The 14,507-nt window shown below is 43.0% G+C and overlaps 1 protein-coding gene across 2 annotated transcripts in view; it reads left to right on the top strand.

The window, feature by feature from the left end:
* Positions 1-7,684: 7,684 nt before the first annotated feature.
* Sec63 (SEC63 protein translocation regulator) overlaps positions 7,685-14,507 on the top strand; it is a 78,796-nt gene continuing 71,973 nt past the window's right edge. Inside the window, exon 1 of one of the 2 annotated variants that reach the window (XM_085690846.2) lies at positions 7,685-7,890. In XM_085690846.2, the coding sequence (XP_085546972.2) occupies positions 7,767-7,890 (124 nt within the window). In that variant the 5' untranslated portion in view covers positions 7,685-7,766. The remainder of the gene's footprint in view (positions 7,891-14,507) is intronic. The other variant, XM_085690844.2, reaches the window with a different exon arrangement.

Raw genomic sequence — 14,507 nt, 5'->3', positions numbered from 1 at the left:
GGTGGTGACCATCTATTGATAGGAGGTAGATGCTAGGTTACTTTTAGTAGTTAACTCTCATATACACACATATTTATATAATCCAGCATAGATGCCTGAATGGTGCGTGTATCTGCATCTCCTCTCCCCAAAGGAACATGAAGGGACGACATGCCTTGAATCACACTGGGAATATCCCAAGGGCTATGTAGCAGCAGAAGAGAAGCATAGCATCGTTTGAAGTGTGGAGTCAGATTCAAAAATTGTAAGCAGAAAGTGCAATACCCTTGGGCTGGCTTTGAAAAACAATGTACTCAATATGTCATACACACAATAATAAATCTCTGGAATTTTCTTTGTTGTGCTGAAGTGTATTTTATTGGTAGAGTCTAGTATGCACCAAGCTCTAGGTTCAGTCTCCCAATCCTGATTTTGGGTGAGAGTCATGCAAAATAGAATTTTCCAGAACTAGGGCTGGGGGACTAGGTCAGTGACAGAACTCTTGCCTAGTATGTGTGAAGTCCTAAATTTAATTACCAGCATTGAAAAATTCCTAGAACTCTTCTGTTTATAGAACACAAATTTATAGCAATTTTAATATATAACTAGTTCTATAATTACAACTTTATATTATTTTTCTGGAATAAAAATCTGGAAGATTTTTGTGAAAATTAAAAGCCCCCCTTTTTTGAGACAGGGTTTCTCTGTGTAGCCCTAGCTTTCCTGAAACAGGCTGGCCTCGAACTCACAGAGATCTGCCTGCCTCTGCTTCCTAAGTGCTGGGATTAAAGGTGTGTGCCACCACTGTCCTGTGAAAATTAAATGGTAATGCAGCTATAATCTCAGCACCTGTGAAGAGAGACAGGAGATCGAGTCTGGAGAAATCTTGGAAGCTTGTGGGTCAGCTTGTCTGGCATACGCAGTGGAGAAACCAAGAGAGCCTCCCTCAAACAAGGTGGAAGGCAATGACTGATGTTTGAGGTGGTCCTCTGACTTCCATCTGTGCTTCATGGAAGGTGTGTATCTGTATTTACACACATGGGTACACACATATGTGCATGCACATACAAAAGTTTAAAAATACGCATTTTGATATTATGTGTATAACTGTTTTTGTTTGCAGGTGTATATGGGGACCCCATGTGTGCCTGGTGCCCCAGGAAGTCACAAGAGAAATCAAATCTCCCGAAACTGCTTACAGATAGCTCTGAACTGCCTTCTGAGGGCTGGAAACTGGACCCCAGTCCTTTGTAAAAGCATCAAGTTTAGAGCTGGATCGGATGGTTCAGCAGTTTAGAGCTCACACCACTCTTCTGGGGAACCGAAGTTTGATTCCCAGCATCCTCAACACGTAGCTCACGACCACTTGTAACCCAGCTCCAGGGAGATCCAATACCTCTAGCTTCTGGGAGTACTCATGGACACACACACACACACACACACACACACACACACACACTTAAAAAAAAAGAGCAACAAGTACTCTTAACCAGTGAGCTATCTCTTTTGAGTCCCCAGTAACAACTTATTCTTTTGTTTTATTTTGAGACAGGGTCTCAGGATACAGCCATGGCTTCTGATCTGGAACTCAGATATCTGATTGCTTCTGCTCCCCCAAGTGCTGAAATTAATGGCACGTGCTAGCATGACTGGATCAAAAAAAAAATTTTTTTTTTAAAGATAATTTGAAAGTGTTCTTTGTGATGTAAGCCTGTACCAACACCAGCACTTAGGATAGAGGGGCAGGGGATCAGATGTTCCAAATCAACCTTGGCTACATATCAAGTTTGGAGAGAGGCCACGAGACCCTGTCCCAAAAGAAAAAGGAAATAAAGGTTTGGAAGCAAAGGTTATGGTGCATGTAATTCTTCCTCTTCTCGAATTTTGTTTTTCATGGTTTTAATTATCCATCTTCTAGTATGTCTGCCATCAAAAATATTAACTGAAAAATTTTAGAAATAAATAATTTGCAAGTGTGAAATTATATGTTGTTGTGCCCCGATGAAATCATTCTTAGTTCTGCTGTATTCAATCCAGATTCTGAATCATCCCTTTGCCTAGGGAGTCCATGGCGTATACATTATCTTCCATTTATTCACTTAGCCATCTCAGTTTTAAGATGAGCTATGGTGTGACAGGGCTGGAGTTCAAATGACGTATATCATAATTAATAATAACTCTGAAGAGCAGGAGTGATAGTGCTTATGATTTAGACAAGCTGCAAAGAAGCTATAGAGTGCTTCCCTTAAGTTAAACTGTAAAAGGTATTGACTTACTATAAAAAAGATTAATATATAAAAAGATTAGAGAGAACAAGTCCTCTATCTGGCTTTTAAATTTTAATTGTTTTATTTTTAAAATTATGCATATGTGTGTGAGTGTGTGTGTGTGAGCTTGTGCACAAATCAAAGACGTTGTTGATTCCCCTGAAGCTGAAGTTAAAGTGGTTGTAAGCTGCCCAGCACGGATGCTGGGAATCAAACTCAGGTTCTCTGGGAGAAGAGCCCGTGGCCTTACCCACTGAGCTATCTCTCCAGCCCTATCTGCATAGTTTTGAAGGAAGAAAAAGAAAATTGCTTTAGGTTTGCTCTTATATCTCAAACTTCAAAATTCCTAGCCACTCTGTACAATGCATAGTGTTCAGCTGAGATAGAAAAAGGCAATGCATTCGTACACGTGGAGAAGAAAAAAACGGCATCTCTAGCGTTTGTGTTATCTGCGGTCTCAGGTGCCAGCGGGAAGGCTTGGAACAGATCACCCATGAAGGGGACTTCGATACTGAGCTGTAGGGAAAGAGAAAGAAGGTTAGAATAAATTTCATGGACCTGTTTAATAATTTGGTTCCTTCTGGTCTCTGCAGTTAACTCCATTCTACAGAAGACTGCATAATGTCTATTATAGCCACACAGATATTTTGGTATGCATAAATGAAAGTCCGTGCCAGGAACTTGTAACATGAAGGGGCCGGCTTGTTGGGGTTTCTGTCCCGCCCAGTACACCACAGCCGGCAAATCCCAAAGAGAAATCACACACAGGACTCCATAAAGTTAAAAACTGATTGGCCCATTTGGTCAGGCTACTTATTAGCTCTTATAACTTATGTTACCCCATTATCCTTATCTACGTTAGCCACATGGGCTCAGTACCTTTCTCAGTGTGACAGCTTACATGTTGCCTCTTCGGTGGTCTGCGCAGGAATGGCGGAGGGAGCTTCCTGTGTCCCAGAATATTCCCAGTCTCTTTGCTCCACCCCTGCTTCCTGTCTGGCTTTCCTGCCTATACTGTTTGCCTGGCCAATCAGCGTTTTATTAAAATATGATTGACAGAATACAGACAATTTTCCCACACCAGGAACTCAAGAATGATTTGCCAAAGATTCATTCTGAGGAAGGAGCAAATTATTAAAAGGAGCCTAAAAATAAGCTTTCTGTACCCGAGAGAAAACAAACTATCAAGAAATTAAAATGAAATTAAAATATTCTCTGATAGACACTCAGAAAGATAGTAAAATACATTTTAAGATGTTAAAATTAAGGACAAGGGTTGTTTGTGACTCAGTTTCTTCCATATCCGTTAACTATTAGTTTCACTAAAATGATCTCCCGAAAGAAATAGTTCTCTAAGCTCATGTCATCAGGAGTAGGGCCTGGTGTAGTGGCACATGCCCGCAATCCAGCTAGCTCTTAGCAGGTAGAGGAAGGAGCAGCGAGGTCAAGTTCTTGTTTTGAGTGTAGCCCTGACTGTCCTGGAACTTGGTTTGTAGACCAGGCTGCCCTGGAACTCACAGAGATCTGCCTGTCTCTACCTCCAGTGTGCTGGACGGGATTAAAGGTGTGCGCCTCGACATCTGGCTCCAAAGTTATTCTTACCTCCATTTTGAGTCGAAGCAAGCTTGGGTTACATGAGACCCTGTCACAAAAAAACTGAGGGTTTTTTTTAAAAAATTAATTTTATTGAGCTCTACATTTTTTCTCTGCTCCCCTCCCTGCCTATCCCTTCCCCTTCTGCGCTCTTCCATGGTGCCCATGCTGCCAATTTACTCCGGAGATCTTGTCTTTTTCTACTTCCCATAGATTAGATCCATGTATGTCTTTCTTAGGGTCCTCATTGTTGTTTCGATTCTCTGGGGTTGTGAACTGTAGGCTGGTTTTCTTTGCTTTATGTATAAAAGCCACTTATGAGGGAGTACATTTGATATTTGTCTTTCTGGGTCTGGGTTACCCTACTCAATATGATTTTTTCTGGATCCATCCATTTGCATGCAGATTTCAAGATATCATTATTTTTTTCCACTGTATAGTACTCCACTGTGTAAATGTGCCACATTTTCCTTATCCATTCTTCAGTTGAGGGGCATTTAGGTTGTTTCCAGGTTCTGGCTATGACAAACAAAGCTGCTATGAACATAGTTGAGCACATGTCCTTATGGCATGATTAAGCATCCTTTGGATATATACCCCAAAGTGGTATTGCTGGGTCTTGAGAAAGGTTGTTTCCTAATTTTCTGAGAAATGCCATACTGATATTTAAAGGGGCTGTACCAGTTTGCACTCCCACCAGCAATGGAGGAGTGTTCCCTTTACCCCACATCCTCTCCAGCATAAGTGAAAAAAATTAAGTTTTTATAGGCTTTAGTTTGACAAATTTCACATTTTTATTGATTAGAGATTTAGTAAATTGATACAATTTGCTCAAATGGATATTTCATCCTTAAATTGTTGAATCCACTGTTATAAATGAGCTGAAAGCCTCAACTGAAGAGATTGATTTCCAGAAAAGCAGTCCAAAGAGGAGGGTTATTATTATTATTAATTATTATTATTGTTGAGACAAGGTTGTTCTATGTAGATCTGGCTGTACTGAAAGTTGCTATATGAGCCAGGCTGGCTTGAAGCTCACAAAGATCTGCTTGCCCCTGCCTCCAGAGTGCTGGGATTAAAGATGTGTGCCATCGAGATGGGCAGGAGTTATTTATGATCAATTATTTTGTCATAAGGTCATAAAACTGATATATTAATCTTTGCATGAATGCAGAGTTAAACATAATTGAGTCATAAAAAAAAATCCAGTTCGACATTTTGAAAACCTGTAAGGACTTAAAAGGAGAGTCAGCCTAAGGAAGCGAAATTCTATAGACCTCACTGAGCCAAGTTTGTGAGTGGTGCATTTTTTCAGCAAGGCGAATTGCTCCTTGGGTTGTCAACATTGTGCTGTCAGCATTTGGGGATGCCAATAAAGGAGATATAGTTCCCCATCGCCAAGCCCCAGTCCCTGGCAACCTCAGAAGTGCCCCTAGGGTTTTAGGGACCTTGACTCAGGCTGACCCCAGTATTCATGCCCTTGACATTCAAGAGAATTCCAGGACTGAACAGTGTATGAAGAAAGCTAATGCTACTGTACTATAGACTTCACTGTGAGGGTCAGGAGACTGGGCTCGGAGCTCCAGCTCAGCTGAGAGCAAGGGTGTGGGCTGCTCAGAGACCACCACAGTGGACTGCTTCAGACAATATTTGTATACGAAATTTTGGTAGAGTTTGAAGTTAGTATTTCATTGCTAGATGGTTCCTGGGGGCACTTGGTGGTGTTACAGTCCATAAGAAAAAAGTTATTTATCCACAGGGATGTTGGATATCTTTACTCTAAGCAGTTTTGTTTGAGATTCTCTGGTGATGCCTAGGAAAAGAAATGAGAGCCTGCCTAAGGTCGTATATATTCGGGCCTTAATACTTCAACATAAATTATGTATGTGTGAAAGGAATATTAACTCTAGTTCAGCATCTTATACAACAAATATTGTGTTGGAGTTCTTGCTTCTCACCTGGTGACAGATTTTTTTTCTTTCTTTTCCTTTTTGATAGTTTTATTGTATAGCCCTGGCTGTCCTGGAACTCACCATGCATCCGGGATGGCTTCAAAACTCATAGAGATCTGCCCGTTTCTGCTGTCTAAGGGCTGGCGTTAACGCCTGGGATGAGGGGTTCTTTCCCTCTTTGCATCCTCCAAATGTCCTGTCTATCCTACCTCAGGATGGTCACAATTACGTTCTGACTTCATAGTCCAAACTTTTTATCCACTTCTAAGTTTCTCTCCTAGAATAAAGTCCTTGGAAACTTTATACAAAGAAAAAAAAACAAAAAACAAAACCCCAAGGGAGAAAATGCAGAGAAATTTCCTGTCAAAGTGGGATTTGAAAGGTTTGTGAACATAACCTATTATAAGAGAAAGCATAACTCATATAGCTCATAACTCATAGCTGGTTTTGAGACTTTAAATGAAAGAGGTAGAACTAGATTTCTCCCCAAACAATGGAAGGCACATTGAAAAGCCATTTAGTTAATAGAATGTAGTCTTAAAACGAGCCTTCAAATACGGCAAATGTTTGTACTGGCACAGTACTTTTCTCTTTTGAAAGGCATTACACACCATTATCCTTTAATATTTGCAGCGGTCCTGTGAAAAATGCGGAGTCCTCTTGGTCCACAGAGGGCAGCGCAGACGCTGGGACCCGCCCAGCTCAGGCCACCTCTGGACTTCGGTGAGATTCTTGCAAGATTAGAGCAGCGTCCAAACCAATTGATTCCAGCTTCCGGGATCCTGTGGCCAAGAGCGGAGTATGACTCGGGTTTGCTCACAGGCTGTAAGGGAGTGCCAGGCTCTTTGGGTTAGGGAATGTGGTAAGGTGGTCAAAGGCACCACCTGTTAAGGGCCGTCAGAGCGAATCGGGCTTGGATCCCCAAACCTTCTCTCATTGAGCATGACCTTTGGACAGCGTTTTGAGCCTTAGCTTTCTCAGCTTTTACAGGAATCGCATATCAGATCTCCTACATAGCTGATATTTACATTACGATTCATAACAACAACAAAATTACAGTTATGAGGTAGCAACAAAAATAATTTTATGGTTGGGGGTCACCACAATATGAGGAGCTGCATTAAACGGGTTGCAGCATTAGGAAGGTTGTGAACCACTGATGTATATTGACAATTGAACAAATGACCGCTTGGGTCACAGTAAGTACTCGTGAACTGGCAACTCCAAATACCTAAGCTTCAGAACACTCAGGAAACTACTTATGCAGGTTAGGCAATCTTTATCTGCAAAATGGGTGCAGCGCAGCCAGCAGTTTTCAAGTAGCAACCATTACTTTGCAAACAAAACTACAATCAATCCCCTTTCCCTATTCTTTACAGCACTTGCTTCCACAAGGTTGACTTGGCGGAGAGAAAAGCGAGAGGGGTCGGAGAGTAAGAGGCAGCGCAGTCTCGCGCTGCTTGTAACAGCTCGGGTTCCAGTTGCACCCAGGGCGACCGCCCGCGCCCACTGCTCGCCTTGGAAGCCTTCCTCCGAAGCAGGCAGGCAGGCTCAGGGATTCTGGCGAAGGGTGCTGGGAAAGGGTACCGGGAAGCGGGGGGCGGGGTCCGGGGGCGGGCCTATGGGGCATAGGGGCGGGGCCCGTGGTTTGGGGGCGGGGCCACGGGCGGGGTCCGACAGAGTTTCTCCGCTGCGCGCGCCACGTCTCCCTCAGCGAACGAGTGGAGGAACGGGCCGGGGAGGGACCAGCCGCGCGGGGCGGGAACTAGCTCCTCTCGCGAGAGTTGGCGACGGCCGCGGCGGCGGCGGCGTGTCCGTGAGAGCGGCGTGGGGGCGGGGAGGAGAGGCGGCGGCGACGGCAGCGGCGGCGTCCGAGCTACGCCACACGGGGCCGGGGCGCCGGGAGCCGGAGAGCAGCGCGGGGTCGTGGTGGCGGCGGCGGCGGTGAGGGGAGCGCGGCGGAGGAGGCGGAGCCATGGCGGGCCAGCAGTTCCAGTACGATGACAGCGGGAACACCTTCTTCTACTTCCTCACCTCCTTCGTGGGGCTCATCGTGATCCCCGCCACCTACTACCTCTGGCCGCGAGACCAGAATGCGGGTGAGTCCCGTCGGCGGTCCCGCTCGGGCGCACTCGGGGAAGCCGCTCCGCTCCTGGCCGCGCCGTCCTGCCCGGAGGCGCTGCCCGGTGTCCCGGTGACGCCGCCCGCGCGGCCCGGTCTGAGGCCCCGCCGTCCGCGGGGCCCGAGCTCGCCGGTGATTTCCGGGGCCGCTCGCCCGCCTGCCCGCCTGCGTGGTCCCCGGGAGTTTGGCTCGGACCCGCTCCGCATGGTTCTGGAAGTCCCTTGCCTTCTGCCTCTTTGTCTTCCCCGCCTCTGCCCGTGTTGGGTGTTCTTTCCGGAGCTAGCGGCACGGGCTAGGGAGGGTAGGGATTGCGGGGGGGGGGGGTGCGGGAGAAGAGTTGGCCGACGAGGAAACGGGGCGTGCGGGCACAACTCCGCGACCTCCGCTCCCGCCACCCTTCTTCCCTCTCATCCCGGTGTCGCGGCTGCAGCTGCTGTGACTGAGGTTTGGGGGCACCCCTGAGCTTGGTGGCATGTTTGGGACTTCCAAGTGAGCTCACCAGCCGCCCACCCCTGTCACTTCCTCCCGTTTGCATTTTTCATTTGTTCACTCGCGTTGTGGGGGCTGGAAGCGCTGCCGTTATTCCTTTTATCAGAGCCCAAATAGGTTTCTCCCCACTTTCTTTCCTTTTCTCTGTGGAGTTTCCTGTTGACCACGGGAAAGTGCAAGTAGGAAGGATTAAGCTCGGTTCATTGATCGGAGGTAGTTGTGGGGTCGCTAGCCATTTGCTTTTAGTTCTTGAGGCTTTTCACATTTACCATCGTGTCAGAACGCAACCTGAAATCGTTTCTCGGAATGTTAGGTGTATTCTGAAAGTGAGGTTGGAGTCTGTGTTTACTAAGACATATGGCACGGGATATTCTTAAAGCTGACGGCAGCAACTGCAAACTCCTAATGGGTTCTTTCTGGTGGTGGTAGCCGTAATTAGTAGGTTTTGGGTATAACAGCAGCGCTGAGGGCAAGCTTTCTGTGACTGCTAAGTTGCTTTTATGTTGGGTGTGGTGATCTAGGTTGTGTACTGTACCTGGTTACCAGTGAAGCTCAGAACTTGTTACACTTTGATGAGGGAATCCAGTGTCCTGTAAAATTACTTAGTTATGCAGTGGAACTAAAGTAAATTTCGGATAAAGGGTAAGCAAGGATTATATCTCTGTTGTACCTTTGACAGTAAGTTTGAGTATCCATTACATGCAACAGTATAAACAAAGTTACCTGCTTTCTCATTCAGGGCTGGTTTATAAAATTGCATTTTGTACTCTTGTGTTCTGTGTTTCTAAGTGCATTGAGATAGTGTGGGGTTTTGGACGGTGGTGTACATACATACTTTTGGTGTCCTAATACAGAAACGTTTTTTCTTGACTTGCACGCCTAAGCCATTCCTTGAGTATTTCAAGTTAAAGGGATCTATTCCCAGTGTGGTGGCTCACAAATACTGTCCCAGGCCTTGAGAGGTGGAGGCAAGATGATTCAGAGTTCAAGGCCACTGACACCCACTACGTAGTGATTTTAAAGCCAGCCTGGCAACACGAGTCCTTGCAGATGGTAAAGGCCCTTCCTTGCCCCAAAGTCTGACAACTTGATTCTGGCCCCTGGGATAAAAGGGAGGAAGGGAAAAACTGACTCTTGAGACTAGTCCTCTGACCTACATAGGAGGGCTATAGGTACCCATGCCCATACTGTGTGACCAAAAAAAAAAAAAAAAGCAAAACAACAAAGAGGAGGTGTGCTTTTCAGTATTGTATCTTATGTTCATTTATGTTACTTGTTTGTGATTGGTTGTGTAGAAGACAAAGGGTGTTGGGACAGTAGGTGGAATGGTTGAATATTATCAGGAGCTGCTCTGATTTCAGAAACTCCTCTCTGGAAATTAAGACCTTGCATGTGTTTTTGAAAATTGAAAGTGTCAAGGCCAGCTAGTTCCAGGACGGGCACAAAAGCTACAGAGAAGCCATGTCTCCAAAACCCTCAAAAAACCAAAAAATAATAAAAAGAAAGAAAATTGAAAGTGATTTTTTAAACGATAATTTTGGGCTACAAAATTTGTTTAATAACGTATCATACAAGATGTACTGGTTCCCCTTTCCTTAGGGGAGGGCCTTTGGAGAATGCTAGTAGTATAGATGAAAGGAATTAATTTTGACTGATTAATCTTGACCCTCCAGTATTAGTTTTAAAAATCTTTCAAGTATAGTGAGGAATTTGATATGGTGGTGGATGCCTTTAATCTCAGATATTTGGGAAGTACAGGCAAACCTTTAACCTTGACAGTTAAAGGTTATATAGTGAAGGACCTTGTCTTAAACCTAACTAAAAAAATGCAGTGAGGTAAGAACTGTTAGCATTGCCCTCAGTTTGCTGGAGACCCTGGAGGTTAGGTAAGTTTCCTATAGGGCAGACACAGCATTAGAACACTCTTCCTTCAAACCCTTTGTTTCCTTATTGTTAGACTAAAAAGATACATAAACTCTGTTGTAACTTTGTTTCTTCACATCTGATGCTCTGCTTCTGGTTTGCCTTAGTAAATATATACCTGTTCTTGTATTTGTTTGGTCTTGCCCCAAATTCATTGTGGGAATGAAGAAGGATGCTTCGTGTTATTCTAATCATTAAGAGACTTGTTGGTTGTCACTTGCTTTTTCCTGGATTAACTGTTACTTATGTTGTTTCTTTAGAACCACGGTGTAAGTAAAATGATGCTTTCATTACTATGACCCCTCCCTCCAGTCCAGTTGCAAGGTCTTGAATATCAAAACTCCTGAATTACAGGCTCATCCGAAATCCCCGAAAAAGAAAGTTTTCAAACATGTTAGTAACAAAATAAGTTGCTCATTTGTTGTGCGGTTTTGTGGTGGTGTGCTTTTATAGCTTTTGCATGATCATTAGAAAACAATCTTGTTTTCCTTTTGGAATATTAATGTCTTTGACTATTGGTAATGTGTGTGCATGTTTTTTAAATTGCACTTTTATTTATTTTGTGTGTATGTTTGTAGACAGAGGAAAACTTCTGGGAGTTAATTTTCTCCTACCCTGTGGATCTAGGGATTGAATGAAGATTGTCAGGAATGGCTGCAAGCATCTTTACCTCCTGAAACATCTCATACTCCCTCTATGTTAACTGTTTGTGTGTGTGTGTGTGTGTGTGTGTGTGTGTGTGCCAGACCAGTTCTCTTTATAGCTCTCCTGGAATTTACCCTTGTAGATCAGGCTGATCTTGAACTCCGAGATCCACCTGCCTCTGCCTCCCAAGTGCTTGTGCTGTCATTGTTTGTCTCCATGTTAGTTTTTTAAAAATTTGAAGTATGCAAGTTTCAAAGTTCACAGTTGTTTCTGCTTGGCTTTCTTGGAATTACTGAGCTCTTGAGTATATTGTAAAATGTAGTGCCATTTTACAGATTGTGAAATTTAGGGATTGGGAAAATAGAAATAGCTAGTCTTCGCCATATTTGGTATGCTAATTGACTTCTTTCTAAAATTATTAGTGGAATCTTTTTCCCTGATTTTAGTCTTTTGTGTTGGGCTAGGTATACTACTTAATTCATACCTCTTTTAGTAAAACATCTTCTTGGCTGTTTGAAAATTGGCTAATAAAATGGATCTACATGAAAAAGTAATGACATGGACAGTTTAGATTTCCTTGTAACAGTGGTTCTCAGCAGAGGCTACAAGTAAAATTACTCAGAGAGCTTATACTCACAGGTGTCTCTAGAGACTCATCTAATCAGTCTGAAGTGAGTGCTACATGTTGCTATTTTATAACAAAAGGTCTAAATTTCTGGTAAATTTGAGAGGGCTGCTTAGAGAACCTTGGAATGGCATTTGTTGACATTATTTTGGGTGGTAGTATATTTGTTTTGGTATGTGCTTTTTGCTAAAAAGCAACCCCTCCCAAACTAACCAGCCAACCAACCAAACAAAAAACAGAACAGAAAACCAGAAATTAGAACCAGAGAGTTGGCACAGTGGGTAAAAGCACTTTCTGTATAAACCTGACCACCTGAGTTTGATCCTAGACCTTGATTCTGAGAGAATCAAAACTTATCTTTTAACCTCACACACAGACATTGGCATGCATACACACCACCACCACCATTAAAAAAACGTGTCGTAGCCTTTTTGATTTAGAATTACTATTAAAACAGCACTTAATAAAATTCTGGAAGTCGAAATTAATTTTTCAAGACAACTCAAATTTTGTTTTTGATTTATGTGTATGAGTGTTTTACCTACATGTCTGTAGGTATATGTGAATGCCTAGTGCCTGAGGGATCAGAAGATGGCATCAGATTCCTTGGACGTCAAGATCTAGAATTATGTATGGCTGTGAGCCACCACAGAATTTAGGTCCTCTGTGAGAATAGCAAGCACTCCCTTAACTTCTGAACCATCCTTCCATTCCATTATTCCCAAAGACAACTTTAAATGAAGTTTATAGCCAGTTTATTGTCGTTATTCATTAATAGATTACAGAGTGGTTACCATTATGCTGTGATTGGAGTCTTCAGTATTTTAGACATTCTCAAGATTCTGAAATAGTTACAGTTACCTCAGCCACTTCCTATCTTTGTTTTTTCATAAATACTGTACTGTTACTTTGTGTGCACTGTCGTCTTTGTTCTTTCTGGTTTAGGTTTTTTTTTTTTAATTAAATAATTTTTTTGGCATCCCAATTGCTGTTATCAAAGGCATGTGCCACCACCCATGCCCAGCCTATTTATTTTTTAAAAAATGTATTTTGTTATTTTTTTAATGGTGTGTATGTTTGTGTGTGTGTATGTATGTTGTTGGGGGAGGGTAGTATGTATATGTGAGTGTGAGTTAGTTCCTGTGGAGTCCAGAAGGTTCAGAAGGTTTCAGATTCCCCTAGAGCAGGATTTGCCAGGTAGTGGTGAGTTGGCTGATCTGGGTGATGGGAACCAAACAGAGGTCCTCTGGAAGAGCGCACATACTCTTAACTGCTGTGCCATCTTTCCAGCCCCAGTGTTTGTTGAGTTTTTGATTCCTTGACCCTTTTCAAAACTGCCTGATTTTGAAGTCTGGATTGGCAGATTCCTGTACTTTTAGTAGGTAGGTGATGTGTTTTAGCATGGTCATCTGTAAAATAGAGACATAGAAGTCTCTTTTTACAGAATTCGAGTGGAGATTAAACTGGACTTTATGTTAAGTGTTTAGAACGTGTCTGAAATGCAGTGTACTATCAGCACACATTGTTTTGATTTGCTACTTAACTCCTCAGATTTCTGTTTTTATTTGAAGAGTTTAGTTGAAATGTTTTAAAAATTAATTTTATTTGCTTGTATTCTCTCAAGTAGTATTTAAGTCAGTCACTCATATTTGAGGATATGTGAGTAGGTATCCGTTTTTGTCATTTAGCACTGTAATAGGAAAGTCCTACTTTAAAAAGTTTTAAGCTCTAGTCTAGTCTCTATTTTAGTTTACTCTAGACTCCAAGCTTTATTTCTAGGGATGAAAATAATAACTTGCCATAAAGAATCAAGAAGTGTCATGAAGCTGGCTTGTGGTGCCCACCTGCCTTTGGGAGGCTGAGGCAAGAGATTATAAATTGCTGGTCATTCTGGACTACTTAGTGAGACTTAGCTCAAAAACAGAAAATTCCAAACCAACCAGGCCTCCTAAGAATGGTTTTTAGAAAGAAAAAAGGTACACATAAAATACCGATAGAACTACAAAAGAAATTTCTACATTTGGCAAATAATGTTTTCAGTTCTTCTAGATTATAGATTTTGTTTTCTAGTCTCTGTGTTTTTTCCCCATGAGCTGCAAATACCCAGTGCAGAAAAGCACAAAGGGGGCCAGAGAAATGGCTTTGCTAATACCGCTGCCAAGCCTGAACGCTTGGATTCCATATTTGGATCCCAAATGGTAACAGGAGAACTGACTCCTGTAAGTTATCCACATTTGCACCATGGTGTACACACACGCACACAAACCCCAATAAAAATTTTAAAAGGGACAGTTCTTGCAGAAGATTCCAATTCAGTTTCTAGCATCTATAAACCACACCTAACTAGCTCCAGAGGATCCAACACCCTCTTCTGGCCTCAGTGTGTATCTGCATAAATGAAAAAATGAATGAGGACATGACCCTCATCCGTATGGCGGAGGAGAAGGTTAATGTAGACATAGAGGAGAACTTAGTCACAGACACCTGGAAGGGTCCAGACTGAACCCAATCAGGGGTGGGAGTAGTGAGAGAGAAAGAGAAGAGAGGAGGGGGGCTTAAGAGAGGCGCCTTGGACCAAGTGGCTAAGAGAGTGCATTAGCCAAGATGGCCGGGTTATATAGGAATCAGAGAAGCTGGGGGACGGGCAGCCCAGCATTGAGCTGCAGAGTTTAGGGTAGGGTAGGGTATGCCAGCCAGGATAGCTCTGCAACAGGTACTGGTGATTCTGAGAGGGACTGGAGGACATTATCCAATTTGCTATGTTAATAGACACCCCAGTTAGCCATTTGGTTGAGTTTGAGACCTAAAACCTTAAATGTGCCCCCCCATAATAAAATATTTCTTTAAAAACTAAAAAGCATGAAGGAATGAACAGAAGTTGATTTTTTTCTCTTATAGGTAATGATTTTGTT

The sequence above is a fragment of the Myodes glareolus genome, chromosome 1 (genome assembly GCF_982192425.1).
Source record: "Myodes glareolus chromosome 1, mMyoGla1.1, whole genome shotgun sequence".
Classification (NCBI taxonomy): Eukaryota; Metazoa; Chordata; class Mammalia; order Rodentia; family Cricetidae; genus Myodes; species Myodes glareolus.
Note: the sequence above shows the minus strand (reverse complement) of the source record. Positions and strands in the feature narration are given on the sequence as shown.